Consider the following 22570-nt stretch of genomic DNA (forward strand, 5'->3'; position numbering starts at 1 on the left):
AATAACCATTTTCCTATTCCATTTTTAATAATCTAATCTAGGTCAGGACAGACACAGATGGTATTCTGCCAATTGTATAACATGGGGATAAGAGATAATTGTTTATGAGAATCATATTTTATCTATTGACAACAATGGAAGTGCAATTAATACAGATGCTGGAATCTGTACTTAAATCAAAAAGTGTTGGAGATCACACCAGGACAGGCAGCATCCACAGAAAGCAAGCTTACATTTTGAGTCTAGATGACTCTTCTTCAGAGCTGATGCGAAGTGTGGACAGATCATCATTTATGCAATCGGTTGTGAGCGGGGAGGGGAGGTGTTGGAGTGCTGGGGAGAAGGGGTGTTAATAGTGCACTATCAAGACCCTTCCTCTGCCAACACTCCACCTCCCCTGATGTCCCCTTCACACTTCACGTCAGCTCTGATGAAGAGCCTAGACTCGAAACGTTGGCTTGTTCTCTCCATGGACGCTGCCTGACCTGCAGTGATCTCCTGTGTTTTTTGTACTCAGTGCATTTTACCTAGTCTTGTTTAGAAATTGTAAGCAAGAAATTATTGCATTATCTCACAATATTTCATTTTCTTTTTTTGTCTTGCAACTATAACTTTCTTGCTTAGCCATGGGTAAAGAGAACAAAGATTAAAAACTAAAGCATAATATATTGCAAATGTTGGTGGCATGCTGGAAGACAGGAAAACTTCTAAAGATCAACAAAGGGTGACTAAAAACAAAGTAATTAAAAGATCAAAAGGTAAATTATGAAAGAAAACTAACGTAAAATACAAAAACAGATAGCAAAAGCTTCTATAAGTGCATAAAAGGGAAGAGAGCAGTTAAAATAAACGTTCATCACTTGGATGAGTTAATAGTGTGGAAAACAGAAATGGCAGAGACACTAAATTGATATTTAGCCTCAGTTTTCATGGTGTAAGACACAAGTGCCACCCCAATAGTACAGGTTAAGCAGAGGTTATAGCAAGGAATGAACTTGGAACAATCATTATCACAAGGGGAAAAAAATACTGAGCAAAATATTGGAATTGAAGGCAACCATGTCGTTACCTGCAATTTATCAGTTTTCTGCAATTCAAACATGAGGACACAGATCTCTCTGCGCCAAAGTTTGTATTTAGATAATGAGTTGCCTTTTGATTCTTTTGACTAAAATTGTCAATTTTGGCTCATTTACCTAATCTATAAGTACCCACTTGTAAGTTTCTCATTTCTTTATTGCAGCTTACTTTCCCAGCTATTTTAATGTCATCTGCAAGTACTGAAGTGCTGTAGGATCATAAAGGAAGTGGCAGCAGAGATAATGGATCCTTTCGTTACAATATTCCCACGTTCCCTGGATGCGGGAAACATTCCAATAAATTGAAAAAAGGGAGAAAGTAGGAAACTGTATACCAATCAGTTTAATGAAAACCAAAAGAACTGTGCTGTAAATCAGGAACAAAAACAAAGTAGCTGGAAAAGCTCAGCAGCTCTGGCAGCAACGGAGAGGGAGAAAACAGAGTTAATGTTTCGGGTCTGGTGACCTTTCCTCAGTTCTGAAGAAGGGTCACCGGACCCGAAACATTAACTCTGTTTTCTCCTCCACAGATGCTGCCAGACCTGCTGAGCTCTTCCTGCAACTTTACTTTTGTTCTAATCAGTTTAATGTCTGTCATTGGAAATTGTTAGAATAATTTACGAAGTCATAACAGGACTTGTTTGAAATATCAAAATGTAATCCATCAGAGTCAGCATGGTTTTATGAACGGTAAGCCATGTTTGACTAATTTGCTACAGTCCTTTGAAGATGTAACAAGCAAAGTGGGTGACGGATTCCTGTAGATTGAGTACATTCCGACTTCTAGAAACCTTTCACAAGGTGCTGCATGAAGGGTTAATACTTAAGGTATGATCACATGGGGTTTGAGGTAATTTTATCAGCTTGGATTAGGAGGAGGATTCGCTGACCAACAGAAAGCAGAAAGTTGGTATAAATGGGTATTTTTCTGTACTGCAAAATGTGACCAGTGGGGTGTCACAAAGTTTAGTCCACAGACACCAACTATTTACAATCTATACTAATGATGTGGATTCAGGGACAGAAGGTAAGACCATCAAATTTGCAGATAACACTAAAATAGCTGGGAAAGTAAGCCACAATACAGAAAAAATAAATTTACAAATGGGTACTTATAGGTTAGGTAAATGGACCAAAATTGACAAGTTTGGTCAAAAGATCAAAAAGGCAACTCATTATCTAAATACAAACTTTGGTAGAGAGAGATCTGTGCTCTCAAGTTTGAATTGCAGAAAACTAGTATGCAGGTACAACTGGTATTGAGGAAGGCTAATGGAAGTTTGGCATTTATTCCTCAAAGAATAGTGTATAAAAATAGGGAAGTGTTGCTGTGACTGTACAACGCATAAATGAGACTGAACCTGAAGTACTGCATACAATTTTGGTCCACTTATTTGAGGAGGGATGTAGCTGCATTACAAGTTGCTAAGTGGATGTTCATAGATTGATTCCAGAGATGAGGATTTTGTTTTATACATGTTGCTGAACAAAAGATTAATCTAAAATAAAGAATTATGTGGGATAAAACATTTTCTAAAGGTTATTGATTTCGATGCATCTTTCCCTTTTGGGTCAATGGAGCCTCAAAGAAGAAGAATACATGCTTCAAATCTGTGACTAACCACGTCATTTATAATTAATGGATATAACTTCCATGTGACTGCATCTAACCACATATACAGGAAAATGGTGCTCACAGTTAGGGCTTTTGTGATCTACAACGTTGTATTCACGTTCCAAAATAACAGCTATAGCATTAACTTTTTTAAAAACATATCAGCACTCATGAGCCCACTTCACAGCCAGTGACAATGATTTCAGTAAAAATAAAATTGGTAGGACCCCTTCCAGGAAGTACCTTAGTGAAACAGTTAGACTTTAAAACATTCTGGACACTTCTCCTGGCTGTTTCCTACAAATTCATAGATATTTAATGTATCAATTTATTGCGGTGAAAAAACAACTCAAATCTTTGGATAGCTACACAAATGATACAAATACGTCATTACCATGTAATATTAACCAAAGTGTCTATAATGTTGATTTTGTGGCATCAAATGACAGAGATCGTAACTGACTAAGTTTGATTGTCATATAATAGTTGATCATAATTTTGTTGAGACTTGATCTCAGTGCTGCTGGCAAAAAGGAGAAATAAATTATGGAGCTTTTCAAGATAAGATAAAAACTGCCTGAATTATGAAATGTGTATAATATCAATAAAAGCAGCATTTGAAAAAAACAACAGCAAAATATACTGTTCAACAACTGCAAAAATAATATGCGTAAGCAGAATATTCATCTTACCTTAACTGCTAATATTTTTCCACTTGGAACATGGTAAGCTCTGTGTGGATATAAAGTATATCCTGAGTTATCCACACACCAAAGCAATGCAAGAAAGACAAGTTACGAATGTCACGGGACACCTTAATATTATTTACATTCAGCACATTTAAAAACAATTTATGTGCTAAACTTGAAGATTGGGTTCAAAATAGATCTTTTATTAAATAAAACCTGATTCCATTTTCTTTGCTGTGCAGGCCTTTAAAGTCTCAAACCATGGATTTCAGCAAAGATGGCAGCTAAGTAACTGTACATCTTTCTTTGGCAGTCCATGTTCTTGACCTGCCCCAACCAATGTTTCTATTGACGACGAAGAACAGTTCATTCCGCAACCAAATACTACAGTTATGGCACACTAACAAGTATGTTGACTGAACACAAAATCGCAAATCAATGACCTGACATTGAAATAGTTGAGGGAACTTGGAAACAATTGCTGGTAGAGCCTGACACTCTTTGGGGTTGATTTTCTGATGTGGTAGGTTGGTGAAACGTTTGTGCCCACGTGTCCTGGTGAGTGCTGACCTTTATGAATCTTCCAGGGTCATGGTTATTTACCTTGTATTGGCAGGCGCCTGCTAGTTCTTCCCAGATGGGTCAGCTGTCTCAGGTGAGAGTTAGAGAAAAATTGCTGCACATTTGCTATGATGCCAATCCAACTGAACGAAGGAATTTATTCAAAATTTCCTAACTTGGATAAAAAAAATTGACTGACTGCACCAGGTGTCAAATTGTTACTTCATAAACATCTTCACCTGAGTAATACTGAATACAAAGAACATACCTGCATTCCTGATATGTAAGTTAATAACGGGAAATCAATTGTTTAATTTGGATGTAAACATTCAACACAGACCATCATTTCCAGCAGAAAAACTCTTCACCCATCTCTCAACACTGGTCATCTTTACATTTTACCGCCTACTGAGTTGCTCAGGCCACAAATGTTACCACCTAACTCATTCTTTTTTTAAGTGGAGCAAAAATTTATGTTGCCACTTTAGTGTAACTAATTTGACGACACTGACTTCACCAGGTAAATGTTGGTCAATGCATCATAATATGACACTTATAGAACAAAATCATGTTACTATACAGAAAACAATCCTTACTGTAGGTTCTGGCCAGCAAGTTCTAAACGCAGAACCACAACAATAGACCTTTAATGTTATGGTGGCTAGTATAAATTTAAAATTATATGAAAATGTATGAAGAAGAAAATAAATCAATAGAGTATGAATACAAATTGTAGCAGAATTGATAAGTTTAAAAGCTCTCTTATAGAAAGGTAAATTATTAGTGAAGAAAAATTAAATAACAAACATAAAATGTACATAAATCAATTGAAAAAGAGTAAGAATGGACTAAGAAACTTGGCAACACAATGCAAGTTTACAGTTGACTCTACACATGGCACAAGAGAGGAGGGAAGATAATGACTGAGTGTCCAATTACTTCTTGCATATTGCAGCATTCTAGCGAAATTGCACAAAAACTTGCTAGTCATATTGTTGGGTAAAAGTCAATCCAGTTAAACACAATTTATGAACTTTAGGTGAGGAATGATATGGTAAAGAATACAGTATCTTCTGTTGATTGAATGCAGTGTATTTTTACAACAGAAATACCATAGTTTTGATGTAAAATAAAGGATCTTTCTACACTGCCTCAAGTACACCATGACCAATGACATTTCAAGTTTTCACACTAGTCATCCTAATAGCCTATCTAACAAGAAAGTTACACCAGTAAGTCTTCACAAAGTATCCTAATTGACCTTTAACACTGTTACTTCAAATGCCACAGGTAAATACTCAACCACACTGCTCTAGATATGACAATACAAGAATAGGGTTACTTGTATTCAGTGCTGGCAATGTAAGTCAGTAACCCAGGAGTCAGGCTTAGAAACTGTGAAATTAAAACTTCTATCAGAGATAATGGGAACTGCAGATGCTGGAGAATCCAAGATAATAAAATGTGAGGCTGGATGAATACAGCAGGCCAAGCAGCATCTCAGGAGCACAAAAGCTGACGTTTCGGGCCTAGACCCTTCATCAGGGAGGGGGATGGGGAGAGGGAACTGGAATAAATAGGGAGAGAGGGGGAGGCAGACCGAAGATGGAGAGAAAAGAGATAGGTGGAGAGAGTATAGGTGGGGAGGTAGGGAGGGGATAGGTCAGTCCAGGGAAGACGGACAGGTCAAGGAGGTGGGATGAGGTTAGTAGGTAGGAGATGGGGGTGCGGCTTGGGGTGGGAGGAAGAACAGGTTAGGGAGGCAGAGACAGGTTGGACTGGTTTGGGGATGCAGCGGGTGGAGGGGAAGAGCTGGGCTGGTTGTGTGGTGCAGTGGGGGGAGGGGACAAACTGGGCTGGTTTAGGGATGCGGTGGGGGAAGGGGAGATTTTGAAGCTCGAGAAGTCCACATTGATACCATTAGGCTGCAGGGTTCCCAAGCGGAATATGAGTTGCTGTTCCTGCAAACGGAGGCTTGGGGACCGCTTTGCAGAACACCTCCGCTCGGTTCGCAACAAACAACTGCACCTCCCAGTCGCAAACCATTTCCACTCCCCCTCCCATTCTTTAGATGACATGTCCATCATGGGCCTCCTGCAGTGCCACAATGATGCCACTCGAAGGTTGCAGGAACAGCAACTCATATTCCGCTATACCTCCCCACCTATACTCTCTCCACCTATCTTCTTTTCTCTCCATCTTCGGTCTGCCTCCCCCTCTCTCCCTATTTATTCCAGAACCCTCACCCCATCCCCCTCTCCGATGAAGGGTCTAGGCCCAAAACGTCAGCTTTTGTGCTCCTGAGATGCTGCTTGGCCTGCTGTGTTCATCCAGCCTCACATTTTATTATCTTAAACTAAAACTTCTGGTCTTTTTTACATGTAAACAGAAGTGAAAGAACTGTTTCCTTACCCATACCACAAGTCACCAGGATATTGGGTAATTTTCCAACACAGCCAAACTAATATAAACATATTAATTAATTACACAATTAAAGGGCAAAATCCCAATGTACCATATGTACCCACTGATCAGTTTGCTGTTATAGCAGGCTGTTTTATAACGTAACCCACTTACAGAATTCCCCAAATACCACATCACTTCCTATTCCCATAATAAAGTCCACTTGAAGTTATAAATGTTTCTGGAGCTCTATTTATACAAGAACTTGCGGCTATTCTTGTTGAAATTGCTCCAGATCCTGACCAGACTAACTTTAAAGGGTCATAACGTAAAACATGCTGATGACAAAGTATTCATACTATTTCTACTTGAGATTGGCTTGTCGGTTTACGCTGGGGATAAGAACCTTAAAACAGCCTTGCCTTAGACAAGAAGGGGTGAATTTTAATACCAGATTTATATTGTTGCAGTTTAATTCTGATTAAATTTAGGATAGATTTACAGCAATACAAAGTCTCCAGTGTAAATTGGGACTCTAGGTTAAAGCACCTCAATTTGCTCAGTTAATGTACAAAAGCATCAAAAAGCTGTAATATCCAAGTCTAGGTGTGAAATTCCCCACATACACTATGAGCATATTAGCATTAAACAGGCTTGACCAATGCATTAAATTATTTAACTCAAGAACATTACTTCTGCATTATTTCTATAACCTTGATGTTAACTTTTCATAATCTAACAGCCTATTAACATTTTTCTGTTTTATTTGCAGCTCTAGTTGTACAGTTTAAAGTCAGAAATTTAATAGAACATCTTTATATCACAGCCTCCTCCTTGGCAAACTTTCCACATTAGGTATAATAAGTAGACCAGCCTTTAAGTAGCTTAAAATAGCCTAACTAAAAGAGGCAGTTTCATGATAGTGGCAGTCAGCATTAAAACGCATGAAATCCATTGTCTAAATTAAGTGCTGATTACTGCGGTTAAGAGGTGACTCCAAGCAGATGCATATCAAAAAGCGATTTCAGCACCACGTTCAGGAAGGACCATGGTCAGTGTACATAGATACTTCCATTGAGCAAAAAAAAAGTGAAGTGCGTGCAGCTGGAAGTTTAATTCAAAGTGGGAATGCAGTGCTGAAGGAGACAGAGGTGCTTTAACTAAGGTTTACTACAGGAAGTAAACTTCCCAGAATGACAGATGAGTAGAAAAGGATAAAAGGCATAGATTGCAGGGCCTACCTGCAGTGAGACCAGTGACAGGGTGACATCATGAACCACAATACGACAGAAGTATGGGTAAAACAGCTGATTGATAAGTAGGATTGGTGAATATTTCTCATTTTTAAAGTAAAAGGAAAATCTTCAGTTCCTCTTTTAGCTCCCTAATTATAGTCTTCCCTCTTATGTTGCTCCCTCTTCCCTCCTACGCCTCCCTCCCACCAATACTCCCTCACTCACTTTAGTTTCACTCCATTCTCCAACACCACTAAACCCACATGCCTTCTGTGCTCCATCCTCACTTCCTTAGAATACCTCAACACCTATCCTCCACATGCCCTAGTCCTAACAACGTGTATCTTACTCATTTAATCTCTTTATGTCAATATGGCGAAGAGACTCCATAACAGATCAGAGTGACAGAACAGATGGAAAGGTACAGATACTTGTGACTTCACCAGTCTGAAGAAAGGACACTTGCCCTACAGGAGAAGGCAGGGGTTGCTTTTGCGGGGTTATAGAGGGATCCATGTTCCAACAGCCAACAAAGTAACACTTGTTATCTCGATGCAATGGCTGCATTAACCAGGAATTGGACACCACCACTACTCAGTGGCTGCCGTGCCTTCTGCCTCTTACATCTTACAAGTGCACCTATTCTACCAAGGACCAGCCCATAAAGGAAAATTCCTCCGCATTCCGAGATGATAGTACAAACAGATTGGAGGGACTATCATTTACACTGATTCCTGGAACTCCCAGCAGCATGGCTGAGGACATCCAAGTGGGTTCTGTAAGGGTGCATTGAAAGTTCCACACACCCATCCACAGAGCTGTTAGTAAGGGAAAAATGCTCCATCACTGGCTGTTGGGGGACTGGTGGGGACTGGGATGTGCTAATCCCCCAAATGTAGATGACCCTGTGAGCATGGCAGCAAAGAACTTCATTCAGATGCATAGGAAAGATGAGAAGTGATAACAGGCAGACCAGAGACGTGACCATCACAGCTGAAAAACTGCAGTGATGTCACTGATTCACTGATGCCTGTTATTGCGCAGTGACTGACTGCACATATAGGTCCCCTCCTTCACAATTCTCCCCACAAATCCCACCCATTGCACATCCCTACACAGCCGTTATCCTTAACACTACCCTCTGCCAATGGCATCCAGCCTCAACATTCACATGCTGCCGAGACCCCCAAAATCAACATCTCTTTTCTAGGTGCCAACTTCATCAACCCCACAGATTTCACAGTTCAGCATTTCATCACCCAAACCGTGTACATGCAATTACAACTGCCTACCTGTTCCTTCAGTCCCCCAGTTCCCCTTCGCCCTTAATTTCAGCAGAGACAATGGGACATCTGAAGCCTGCCCCTTGAAGTAACATGATCAGCAGCATTCACCTGTCCACACCCTGGTTGGCAGACAAATGTCCCCGAGTGCGACAGCCTGCTCACCCGGTCTGGCAGGTATGGAGACAAAGGACTGACTGTGATGTCCTTCCTCAAGAATATAGGCATGGTGCCCTGTGCACAAATGGGTGGCTGCCCTTGAATAACCAAGTCCCAAGAACTTAAGAGCAGATTACTCCCTGAAGACTTAAAGGCATGCTCCACTACCTGCTGTAGATGCCATGTGTTTGGCGTGATGACTGAAAACACATGGTATAGTCTTAACATGCTACACTGATGCAAGACAAGACGCACTCAACCTTGACTGAGGGCAGCTGATAAGTACGGCCACCTGTGCAGTTGTGGAACTGCAATAATTGCTGTTGCAAGACACAGCAGGGCAAGGAATAGCATACAAGTTGTGGTGAATACATGCTGAGAAAGCATGGAAGCAGCCCTGGTAAGCAGCCTGGTCACACTGTGATAACAGTGTGGAGCTGAAGGTAGACAGCAGGCCAGACAGCATCAGAGGAGCAGGAAAGCTGACGTTTCGGGTCGGGACTCTTCTTCAGAAATGAGTGAGGGGGAAGGGAGCTCTGAAATAAAGAGAGAGGAGAGGTGGGGCTGGGGAAGGTAGGTGGTATGGTGATAGATGAGTGCAGGTAGGCAGTGGTGGGGATTGGTCAGTGATGTGGAAGAGGAGGTAGACATTTCAAGGAGGCAGGGGAATGAGAGGGTGGATTAGTCATGGAATAAGGCTGGGGGTGGGGAGATTTTGAAGTTAGTGCATAGAACATAGAACATTACAGCACAGTACAGGCCCTTCGACCGTCAATGTTGTGCCGACCTGTCATACCGATCTCAAGCCCATCTAACCTACACTATTTCATGTACGTCCATATGCTTATCCAATGATGACTTAAATGTACCTAAAGTTGGCGAATCTACTAATGTTGCAGGCAAAGCGTTCCATTCCCTTACTACTCTCTGAGTAAAGAAACCATCTCTTTCACCCCTCAATTTGAAGCTATGCCCCCTTCATGCTTGCCGTCACCATCCTGGGAAAAAGGCTCTCCCTATCCACCCTATCTAACCCTCTGATTATTTTATATGTTTCAATTAAGTCACCTCTCAACCTTCTTCTCTCTAATGAAAACAGCCTCAAGTCCCTCAGCCTTTCCTCAGAAGACCTTCCCTCCATACCGGGCAACATCCTGCACCCTTTCCAAAGCTTCCACATCCTTGCACCCTTTCCAAAGCTTCCACATCCTCGCACCCTTTCCAAAGCTTCCACATCCTTGCACCCTTTCCAAAGCTTCCACATCCAATGCGCAGTCCACATTGAAACCATTGGGTTGTAGACTCCCAAGGCAGAATATGCAGTGCTGTTCCTTCAGTTTCCGTGTGGCATTGTTGTGGCACTGGAGGAGGCCCATGATGGACATGTCATCCAGGGAGTGGGAGGGGGAACTGAAGTGGTTTGCGACTGGAAGGTGTTGTCGTTTATTGTGAACTGAGCGCAGGTGCTCTACAAAGTGGTCTCCGAGCCTCTGCTTGGTCTCACCGATGTAGAGGAGGCCACAGCGGACGCAACAGCGGACGCAACAGACCACATTAGCGGATGAGCAGGTGAACGTCTGTCTGACATGGAAGGCTATTTTGGGGCCTTGGATGGAGGTGACGGGGAAAGTGTAGGGACAGGGGTAGTACTTCCTGCAGTTGTAGGGAAAGGTGCCAGGGATAGTGGGGCGTGTGGAGTGGACAAGGGAGTCGCGGACAGAGCAGTCTCTACAAAAGGCAGATGGGGTGGGGAGGGAAATATATCCTTTGTTGTGGGGTCAGATTGCAGGTGGCACAAGTGGCAAGGTGCAAGAGAATGATGCGTTGAATCCGGAGGTTAGTAGGGCGATAAGTGAGGACAAGGGGGACTCTGTCTTTGTTTTTGTTGCGGGGAGGGGTGTGAGGGCAGAGGTGCAGGAAACGCAAATGATGCAGTCGAGAGCGTTTTCAACCACCGATGGAGGAGATGTTGTGGTCCTTGAAATACGAGGACATCTGGGATATTCGGGAGTGGAATGCCTCATCTTGGGAGCAGATGTGGCAGAGGCACAGGAATTGGGAGTCAGGAAGGTGGGTGAGAAGAGATGGAAGTCTAGGTAGCTGTGGCTTTAAATAGATATCAGTTTCAAGGTGGTCACCAGAGATGGAGATAAGAGAGGTTTACGAAGGAGAGAGAAGTATCAGAGATGGTCCAGGTGAATTTGAGGTTTGGTTGAAAGGTGTGAGGGAAGTTGATGAAGTTCACCTGGAAGTGGCAGTCCTTATATAGTATCTGTACCTAGTGCTGCCATAGACTGCTGTTTGCTGGTATGCTCTGCTAGACCAGTCTGCTGTCACAGAGCACAGTGCATTGGAGGATGCCAGAATAGTGGCAATGACTCCCCGAAAGTGCCAATGTCTGCACTGCAAGGGTATGTGCTGCTGGTACAATTCACAGTGCTTTGCTCCGCAGTTTACATTGGCAAAGTGGAGATCTTTAAGAGCAAATGACAAGAACCACCTGTTCTGAGTTCCATTTTGGGTTTTCTCAACAGTTAGGTCGTGCATTTGCTAGGACAGCAACCCATGGTGAATTGGGCTGTTAAGGAGCAGTAATGAGCAACATTTAGGAATTGATCGAAGTGGTTGTGGGTTCAGAAAGTACATTCTATTCGCCAAAGATCCTTAGAAGCATCTTCAAAACCCACAATCACTCTCACCTAGAAGGAAAAGGGCAGCAGTTACATGGGAACACCACCACCTGCAAGTTTCCCTCCATGTCACTCACCATCCTGACATGAAAATATATCGCCATTCCATTACTGCAGCTAGGTCGAAATCCTGGAAGTCCCTCCCTAAGAGCACTGTTTCTACTGCACATGGACTGTAGCAGTTCAACAAGGTAACTCACTACCACCTTCTCAAGGGTAACTAGGGATGGACAATACATGCTGGCCAGTCACCAAAGTCCATATCTCAGAAGTGAAAAAAAATGTGCTACTGCCTAGCGAAAATCTCAACATGCTGCTTGAGAAAAACAAACACAATGTGGCAAATGACCTTAATGTCGAAGCTTAGCCTTACCAAGCATCTTGTCCAATTCTAACACTCATCTCACCATAACCCTTGTCATTTAGAGGTTAAGATCCACCCCCAGAGTGGGACAGGAAGGTGTAGCGTGCACGAACATAGAAAAACACCAGCAATATAGGAAGTTCAGAAGGGAAAGAATTGATAAAAAGGCAAAATTAGTGGATCTTTACTTGAATGCATGTAGTATTTGCGATTAAAGCAGAAATTAATGGTACAAATACAGCTTAATTTGTATGAATTTATAGTTGTTACAGAGACAGTTATAAGGGCAAAGCTGGGGAACTAAACACTCAGGTGTATCAGAGTTTTCAAAAGTTTTACATCTCTCTGGGGTAGGTTGCTGGAAATCAAATTCTCTTATTCTCACAGTCATCGTAAAAATTAAAGATTTTTCCAAGTATGCACCATTTTCCAATTTACTAATCTTTTAGACAGAGATCAAGAGAACGCACGGATCAGGTTTCTATCCTTAACAAGGATTATTATTCATTACAAATAAATAGATTCTAAGTACAGTTAGACAATTCAGCACCATCGACATAAAGCTCTACTGGTTAGAACTATTTAAAGCTGGTTAATACTGTCTCACACTTACAAAAGGTCTTTGATTTATTATTTAAAATGCACATTAACTTACAGCAACTGATGAGGGGAATAAAATGGCTATCTTCAGGCTTGGGATGCATTTCACTGCAAAACAAAATCATCTCCTTTGCCTTTAGAGGTCCAAATATTCACACCCACAAGCTCTTCAGCTTCCTTACAGCCAATCGCATAGTGGACTGGCAGGCAGAAGACCTTTGTCATTTTTAACTCACCACCATACCACAAACCAACCAGTTACTTTTTGACTGCCAAATCTCAATTTGTACACAGCTCCCTGGTTTCAGCTCGTCTGTTACAAGGCATCTCGCAGTTCTTGAACCAGCTTGGCAGAGAACACTTACACTTAGTGTCAGATAACTTGCTTTTAAAAAACACAGTAATGCTTGACCCTAGATTCCCTAAAAGTAGATAAACTGCAGGACAGAGGGAAAAAAAAATCAAGAGATAATGAGGGGATGTAAAAAAAGAGCAGTGCAATTTTCACAGGTGACTGATCTTCATGTTGATTGGGAAAATCAAATTAGCAGAGATGGCTAAAAGAAAGAATTCACAGAGTGAACACTGATTAGTTTTGTAGAGCAATATGTTGCAGATCCAGCCAGGGATCAGGATATTTTGGATTTGTTAATGTGCAATGAGGCAAGTTTAATAAATGTCTGAGTAAAAGATCCCTTGGGAAAGTGGCCAGAATATAGCAGAATTTGGCTTTCAGCTTGGGAAACTGAGATAGAAGCAACTGTAATAAACTTAAATAAGGATAATTACAATGAAATGAGTGCAGAGTTAGTTGGAGTGTACTGAGAAAGCAACTTAGCAGCAAAGTCAGTTGAGGAACAATGGTAGAAGTTGAAGAAAATAGCTCATGTCTTCAAAGAAAAGGATTCTAGGAAGGGGATAAGCTAACTGTGTTTAAATAAGGAAGTTCGAGATAGCATTGAAATGAAAGTTTAAAAAAAAGATACATTATGGCGAAGATTGCTGGTAAACTAGAGGTTTGGGACGCTTATAAAATGTAAAAAAAAATCAAAAATAATAGAGAGGGAGGAAATAAACTGTGAGGGAAAACTTGCAAGATATATCAAGATGGCTTGCAAAGGCTTCTTTAAACACATAAAAAGGAAGAAAGAAGCCAAAGTGAATACAGGTCCCTCAGAGAATGATGCCAGGGAAATAGCTAATGACAGATGAACTAAACAAACAGTTTCTGTTAGTCTTCATGACAGAAGATGCTAATAGCATTCTTCAATCACCAGGTAATCAAACAAGAAAAAGTAGTGAGGAAATAAATACAAAAACTATTACTAGAGTAAAAGTACTAGGGAAAGCTAATGGGGTTAAAAGCTAATGAGTCTCCTGGACCTGATGGGATGTATACTAGGATATCAAAAAGAGATTGTGGTTGCACAGGCAGTGATCTTCCAAGAATCCCTAGGTGCTGAAAATGTCCCACAGGATTGGAAAACTGCCAATTAATACCCTTATTCAAAAAGAGAAAAGACAGGTTGAATTTGAATGCAGAATACAGGGTTAACAGCAAGATTCTTGGCAGTGTGACGAACAGCGGGATCTTGGGGTGCACGTCCATAGATCCTCCAAAGTTGCTACCGAAGTTGATAGAATTGTTAAGAAGGCGTATGGTGTGTTGGCTTTCATTGACAGGGGAACTGGGTTTAAGAGCCACAAGGTTATGCTGCAGCTCTATAAAACCCTGGTTAGATCACTCTTGAAATATGGTGTTCCGTTCTGGTCACCTCATTGTAGGGAGGATGTGGAGGCTTTAGAGAGGGTGAAGAGCAGATTTACTAGGATGCTGTCAGGACTGGAGGGCAGGTCTTATGAAGAAACGTTGACAGAGCAAGGGTGCTTCTCATTGGAGCAAAGAAGAATGAGAGGGGACTTGATGGAGGTGTACAAGATGATGAGAGGCATAGTTAGAGTGGATTGCCAGAGACTTTTTCCCAGGGTGGAAATGACTTGTATGATGGTGGATAATTTTAAGGTAATTGGAAGAAGGTATGGGGGGGGGTTGTCAAAGGTACGTTCTTTACACAGAGTGGTGAGTGTGTGGAATGCACTACTGGCAGCTTGAAGTGGAATCAGTTACATTGGGAAATTTAAGTGTCTCTTGGATAGGCACATGGATGATAGTAAAATGTAGGATATGCAGAATAGTTTGATCTTAGAGTAGGATAAAATGTCAGCACAACATTGTGGACCAAAGGGCCTGTACTGTACTGTACTGTTCTATGATCCACGTTTGCTAAGCAAAGCACACTTTATTCTTACGCGACAGCTAAAATACAGACAAAAAAAGAACTGGCATAATGGATGGGAACATGGGACTGGGATATCATAGCTATTACGGAAACATGGTTGAGGAAGGAACAAGACTGGCACTATTGTGGGATACAGACCCTGAAGGAAGGACAGAAGGAGAGGCAAGAGAGGAGGGGACGAATGGCACTTTTGATTAGGGAAAACATCACAGCAATATTAGAAAGGATAATCCTGGGCTATCATCTGGTGAAGCTATATGGGTGGAACTGAGAAATAAGAACAGAGTGATCACTTTGATGGGATTGTACCATAAACCCCCCAGTAGCCTGCAGGAAATTAATGAGCAAGAGTGAGGGAGATCACAGATAGCTATGAGAATAATAGGATCGCAATAGTAGGGGGTTCTGCTTTCCAAATATAACACTGTGGTAGTTGAAGCCTAAGGGGTTGGATGAGAGGGAATTTGTTAAGTGTATTCAACAAAGCTCTCTCAATCAACATGTAGATGGCTTTTCTAGAGAACGGACAAAACTCAACCTTACTGGGAAATAAGGCAGGATAATTGACTAAGGTGTTACTGGATGAGCATTTTGAGATCAGTGACTGTAATTCTTTTTGTTTTAAAATAGTTATGGAAAAGGATAGACCGAGTCCACAAATTAAAATTCTAATTTGGGGCAAGGCCAATTTTTATGGTATTAGACAGTTGATTGGGGAATGTGGTTCACAGGCAAAGGGACTTCTGGCAGTTGGGAGGACTTTTGTGGTTGGTTGGCTCGCCGAACTGGTTTGTTGTTCTGCAGATGTTTCATTACCCTGATGGGTAACATCATCAGTGCAGCCTTCGATGAAGCACTATTGTGTTTCCCCATCTGTTATTTAAACTCTGGTGTCCACTGAGCTGAAATACCTCACTTCTGGTTTTCCTGCGCAATGGAGTATATGCGGGGTCTAGCTCTGTGTTTACTGATGGCTTTCTTAGTGGAGTATTAGACTTCTATGTTTGAATTCCCATGTTTGTCTCTGCTTTGCCTGTCCCAGGATCCTGGTGGTGTCCCAATCAAATTGGTGGTTCTCCTTTTCCATGTGGATGCATATGAGTGAGTACTGGTCATGTCTTTTTGTTGCCAATTGATGTTTGTGTATGCTTGTGGTTAATTTCCTTCTTGTTTGTCCAATGTAGTACTTGTTGCAGTCTTTTCAGGGAATCTTGTATATGACATTGGTCCTGTCCATAGTGGGTAGTGGGTCTTTGGTCCGGTTGAGCAGTTGGCGTAGGGTTGATGTGGGTTTGTGTGCTACTCTGATGTTCAGTGGTCGCACGAATCTTGGAGTCAGTTCAGATGCGTTCCTGATGTAAGGCAGCATGGTGAAAGTGCAGGGTGTGTAGTATCTTCCTGTTGTCATGTGCGTAATAGGCATCTTCTGACCCAGTTTTTCAGGTATCCATTTGTCTTTGAATACTTGGGAGAGGTACGCCTCCTCTTCTTGGCGTAGCTCTGTGCGGCTGCAGTATGTTCTTGCTTGTTTAAATAATGTTCTCACACGACTTTGTTTAAAAGTAAATCTTAGTGGTAGGCTTTCAAAAGCAAGATAACAAGAATTCAGGCACAGCATCTTCTTGCCAATGTGAAGGGCAAGGCTGGCAAGAGTAGGGAACTCAGGATGACAAGTGATATTGAGGTTTCGATCAAGAAAATTAAGCAGGCATAAAACAGGTATAGAGCTAGGGTCAAATGAAATCCCTTGATGAGTATAAGGGATATAGGAGTGTACTTCAGAGGGAAATTAGGAAGGCAAAAAGGGAGCCATGAGATAGATTTGGCAGATAAGGTTATGGAGAATACAAAAGAGATTGTACAAGTACATTAAGGGCAAAAAAGAGGTAACTAGGATCAATGAGGCCATCTATGCGTGGAAGCACAGGAGCTGAGAGGGATCCTAAACGAATATGTTAGGTTAATATTTTGAGTGGAGAAAAAAGAATGGGAACTCAGAAATGTATATGATGTCTTGAAAAGAATCCACATTTCAGAAGAGGGGGTGCTGTACATCTTTTGGATGTATCTTTTAGATACATCCCCAGGTTCTGTTCAAGTGTATCCCAGGATATTGTCGAAAGCTAGCGAAGAAATCACAGGGCCACTAGCAGAGATCTTTGTATCAATACCCAAGGAAGACTGGATGGTGGCTACTGTTGCGCCATTATTTAATGAAAAGGCATGACCAAGCATGTGGATGAGGGAAGGGCAGTTGATGTGGTGTACATGGACTTCAGTAAAGCCTTTAAGGTTCCACATGGTAGGCTATTGGAGAAAATACAGAGGCACGGGATTGAGGGAGATTTAGCAGTTTGGATTCAAAACAGGCTTTCTGTAAGAAGGCAACGAGTGGTGGTTGATGGAAAATATTCAACCTGGAGTCAGGTCACTAGTGGTGTGCCTCAAGGATCTGTTTTGGGGCCACTGCTGTTTGTCATTTTTATAAATGACTTGGACGCAGGCATAAGTGGATGGGTTAGTAAGTTTGCAGATGACACTAAAGTCGGTAGAGTGGTGGACAGTGTGGAAGGATGTTGCAGGTTGCAGGGAGACTTGGATAAACTGCAGAATTGCACTGAAAGGTGGCAAATGGAGTTCAATGCGGATACATGTGAGGTGATTCACTTTGGGAGGAATAATAGGAAGGCAGAAAACCGGGTCAATGGAAAGATTCTTGGTAGTGTGAATGTGCAGAGGGATCTTGGTGTCCATGCACATAGATCCCTGAAAGTTGCCACCCAGGTTGATAATGCTGTTAAGAAGGCTCACAGTGTGTTAGGTTTAATTGGTACAGGGATTGAGTTCCAGAGCCGTGATGTCATGCTGCAACTTACAAACCGCTAGTGTGGCCTCATTTGGAATATTGCGAGCAGTTCTGGTCGCCCCATTACAGGAAGGATGTGGAAGCATTGGAAAAGGTGCACAGGAGATTTACCAGGATGTTGCCTGGTCTGGAGCGCAGGCCCTATGAGGAAAGGCTGACAGACTTGGGTCTGTTCTCGTTGGAGAGGAGGCGAAGAGGGGATTTAATAGAGACATACAAGATGATCAGAGGATTAGACAGGGTGGACAGGGAGTCTTTTTCCGAGGATGATGGCTTCAGCTTGTACAAGGGGGCATAGCTACAGATTGAGGGGTGATAGATTTAAGACAGATGTCAGAGGCAGGTTCTTTACTTGGAGAGTGGTAAGGGCATGGAACGCCCTGCCTACCAATGTAGTTAACTCAGCAACATTAGGGGCACTTAAACAGTCCTTGGACAAGCATATGAATGATGATGGGATAGTGTAGGGGGAGGGGCTTAGATTAATTCACAGGTCAGCGCAACATCGAGGGCCGAAGGGCCTGTTCTGCGCTGTATTGTTCTATGTTCTAAAACTGCAAGGATAAGCCAGGGAATTACAAACTGGTGAGCCTAAAATCACTGCCGGGTAAGCTGTTGGAAAAGATTCTGAGAGACAGGATCTACATGCAATGGAAAGGTAAGAACAATTAGGGATAGTCAGCATGACTTTGTGCATGGGAAATCATGTCTTATAAACTTGAGCGAGTTTTTTGAAGAGGTGATCAAGAAGATAGATGAAAGCAAAGCGACAGACTTCATCTACATAGACTTTAGTAAGGCCTTTGACAAGGTACTGCATAGTAGATTAATTATTAAGGTTAGATTACATGGGATCCAGGGACAGCCAGCCAACTGGATACAAAATTGACCTGATGGTAGGAAACACAGGGTTGTTGTTCAGACTGGAGGCCTATGACCAGGAGCATGCTGCAAAGATTGGTGCTGGATCCAGTGTTGTTTGTCATTTATATAAATGATTTGGATGATAGTGTAGGAGGTATGTAGGTAAGTTTTCAGATGACACCAAAATTGGCGGTATAGTGGCGACTGAAGTAGGTAATCTAAAACTACAACAGGATCTTGAGAAACTGAGCGAATGAGCCAAGGAATGGCAGGAGTTTAATTTAGATAAACATGTGGTTTTGCATTTTGGTAAGACAAGCCAGGGAAGGGTTTGATAGGGCCCTGGGGACTGTCATCAAACAGACCTAGAGGTGCAGGTACACAGTTCCTTGAAAGTGGCATCACAGGTAGACAGATTGGTGAAGAAGACATCTGGCACACATGCCCTATCAGTCAGAACACCGTGTACAGGAGATAACGGGAACTGCAGATGCTGGAGAATCCGAGATTACAAAGTGTGAAGCTGGATGAACACAGCAGGCCAAGCAGCATCTTAGGAGCACACAAGCTGACGTTTCGGGCCTTGGCCCTTCATCAGAGAGGGGGATGGGGAGAGGGTTCTGAAGTAAATGGGGGGGGGGGGGGGGGGGGGGGGAGGCAGACGGAAGATGGATAGAGGAGAAGAGAGTATAGATGGGGAGCTAGGGAGGGGATAGGTCAGTCTGGGGAGGACGGGCAGGTCAACGAGGCGGGATGAGGTGGTAGGTAGGAAATGGAGGTGCGGCTTGAGGTGGGAGGAAGGGATGGGTGAGAGGAAGAACAGGTTAGGGAAGCAGAGACAGGCTGGGCTGGTTTTGGGATGCAGTGGGGGGAGGGGACCTATCAACCTCATCCCGCCTCCTTGACCTGTCCGTCCTCCCCGGACTGACCTATCCCCTCCCTACCTCCCCACCTATACTCTCCTCTCCACCTATCTTTTCCTCTATCCATCTTCGGTCCACCTCCCCCTCTCTCCCTATTTATTTCAGAACCCTCTCCCCATTCCCCTCTCTGATGAAGAGTCTAGGCCCAAAACGTCAGCTTTTGTGCTCCTAAGATGCTGCTTCGCCTGCTGTGTTCATCCAGCTTCACACTTTGTTACTGTGTACAGGAGTTGGGACATCGTGTTACGGCTGTAGTGACATTGGTAAGGTCACATTTCAAGTACTGCATACAATTCTGGTCACTTTGCTATGAGGGGGATGTTATTAAACTGGAAAGTGTGCAAAAAGGATTTACAAGGATGTAACCATGACTGGATTTGAGTTAAAAGGAGAGCCTGGATAAATTAGGCCTTTTTTTCTCCCTCCAGCATACAAGGCTGAGGGGTGACCTTATAGAGGTTTAATAAAAACATGATGGGCATAGATGAGGTAAGTAGCTAAGATCTTTTCCCCAAGATTGGAGAGTCCAAAACTAGTGGGCGTCGGTTTGAGGTAAGAGGGGAAAGGCTTAAAAGGAAACTGAGGAACAACTCTTTCATACAAAGGGTGGTGCATATAAAACATAGAACATAGAACAATACAGCACAGAACAGGCCCTTCGGCCCTCGATGTTGCGCCGACCTGTGAATTAATCTAAGCACATCCCCTACACTATCCCATTGTCATCCATATGCTTATCCAAGGGCTGTTTAAATGCCCCTAATGTTGCTGAGTTAGCTACATTGGTAGGCAGGGCATTCCACACCCTTACCACTCTCTGAGCAAAGAACCTGCCTCTGACATCTGTCTTAAATCTCTCACCCCTCAATTTGCAGCTATGACCCCTCACACAAGCCGACGTCATCATCCTGGGGAAAAGACTCTCACTGTCCACCCTATCTAATCCTCTGAACATATATGGAACAAGTTGCCAGAGATAATGGTAGAGGTGAGTACAATTACAACATTTAACAGACATTTGGACAGGTACATGGATAGGACTAGAGGAACATGGGCCAAATGCAAGCAAATGGGACTCGTTCAGTTGAGGAAACCTGGATGGTTTGGACAAGTTGGGCTGAAGGATCTGTTTCTGTACTGCATTGCTCTATAACAAACTCTATAGATTTAATAAAATAATACATTATTTAACCACTACTCATCAACTGTTCCAATATAGCAGCACCCTTTAAATACATGCTTGGCATGGCAATTTAGTAAAACAGTTTCAATCTCTTGTTGTCTTCTCACTTCAGCAGCTGAAAAAGAACTCAAACTTTTAGTGGCAGCAGAAAGAGTTGTATCTGGCATTTTCAATTCCAAAAATTACAATTTCCCCAATTGAAAGCAAAAACTAAAGCCCTGGGTCCATGTGAACTGACTCCATCCAGTCATGCTTCCTTTGTCTAATTTTTTAAAAAAACTCAAAGCCATTCACTTTGCTTTCCACAGAGCAGAAACCACTGAACCAGACTGACAACACTGCTCTTCAAGAAAAACAGGACAAAACAAATCCCTCTTGAAAGCACAAATCATACTTGCCATAATCTTGCCAACTCCTAATGTATCTAATGATCTGTGGATGGGGATGTGAGTAATTGTTGTACAGTCTGACGTTCCATCTGTCACGTTAAACTTCTTTATCTTATGTGAAAGGAATTTACCAAGTATTACTAGGCAAGAAATCAGAGAAGGAACTAAAGAAACTTTGACTTGGGAAAAAACAAAAAGAATGAAAGCCAGATGTTGACGAGTTTCAAATGTTTGGAAATGTGGACTGATATTGAATGAATGGATTGATTAAACATTGGAAGTATGTGGAGATTCTATATGGAAGCAGTTAAAGGAATTATTGACTACAGTGGCTAATCAGTTGACTCATGAACATGGTGTTTAATTCCTCTACTGGAAAATCTTTATATTTAATAAAAGCATTGCTTTAAGTTGTCAGCCTTTGGTTGGTTGAAACATATCCCATTGAATCCGATTCTGAAACTTGTTCATCATTTGCAATTTCACTGTTTAAAATGTCCTTTCCCTGTAAGTGGCAGGACTTTATTGTACTATGCTCACAGTACGGTCAGAGATGAAGAACAACTAAATGATTTAGATAATTTAGAGTTCAGTCTGCACCCTAACATAACTCACCAATTTAACCAAAATGGAGAAGACTGAGAACAGAAGATTTGAAAAACACTGAAGTTTTGAGCTACAGTTTTATTCTGTATATTACTTGAAATGAAACTATACCCAGTTTGCTTTGTATGAAAATAGTCAATATCAGGGCTATACAAGTCATATAACTTTACTTCCTTTGTTGTCTCTTGTTCTTCAAGAACTATTAAGTTAGAACTTGCATCTGATTCTGTAAATATACATAAACTTACAGTAAGAAAGAAGCCATTATCAAAGGTCACTTGAAGATACGCACAATCTCTGAATTTCTATTTAACTTCCAACAATTGTAAATGGTCTTCTCCTGGAGCATCTCAACAAGTTATTTAGCACATCAGTTACTTGACAAGAAAGATTATCTTTCTGAAATGACTATGGTTTACTGTTACTAACTGAACAATACAGGAGTACTTGATGATTTAATTATGATGCACGTGAATTCATCCATAAAGATCGGGTTTGAGTTTCCAATAGATGTTCAGACTCAGGCTTCGCCTATAAATGCCATCTTTCTGTTTACAGTATTCAATTTAATAGTTAATTCAGTTAATCATTTGTAAAATTTCATCACAAAGTTGAAAAGAGATAAGCCCATATTCTCGTTTCTCTTCCAAGTGAAAGCAGCTGAAATAGAAGTAATTTGTCTGCCTCATACTGATCTTCAGTTCTAAATTGTCCCTGCTATAAACAAGTTTCAACACCTAGGCTGCAAACTGATTAATGTA

At 41.9% G+C, this 22570-nt stretch overlaps 1 protein-coding gene across 6 annotated transcripts in view; it reads right to left on the minus strand.

Annotated features, from left to right (window-relative positions):
* map2k5 (mitogen-activated protein kinase kinase 5) overlaps positions 1 to 22570 on the minus strand; it is a 353172-nt gene that overhangs the window by 198680 nt on the left and 131922 nt on the right. For all 6 annotated transcript variants that reach the window (XM_059639304.1, XM_048562623.2, XM_048562622.2 and 3 more), the window contains one exon: positions 3387 to 3426. In XM_059639304.1, the coding sequence (XP_059495287.1) occupies positions 3387 to 3426 (40 nt within the window). The remainder of the gene's footprint in view (positions 1 to 3386; positions 3427 to 22570) is intronic.

The sequence above is a fragment of the Stegostoma tigrinum genome, chromosome 33 (assembly GCF_030684315.1).
Source record: "Stegostoma tigrinum isolate sSteTig4 chromosome 33, sSteTig4.hap1, whole genome shotgun sequence".
Classification (NCBI taxonomy): Eukaryota; Metazoa; Chordata; class Chondrichthyes; order Orectolobiformes; family Stegostomatidae; genus Stegostoma; species Stegostoma tigrinum.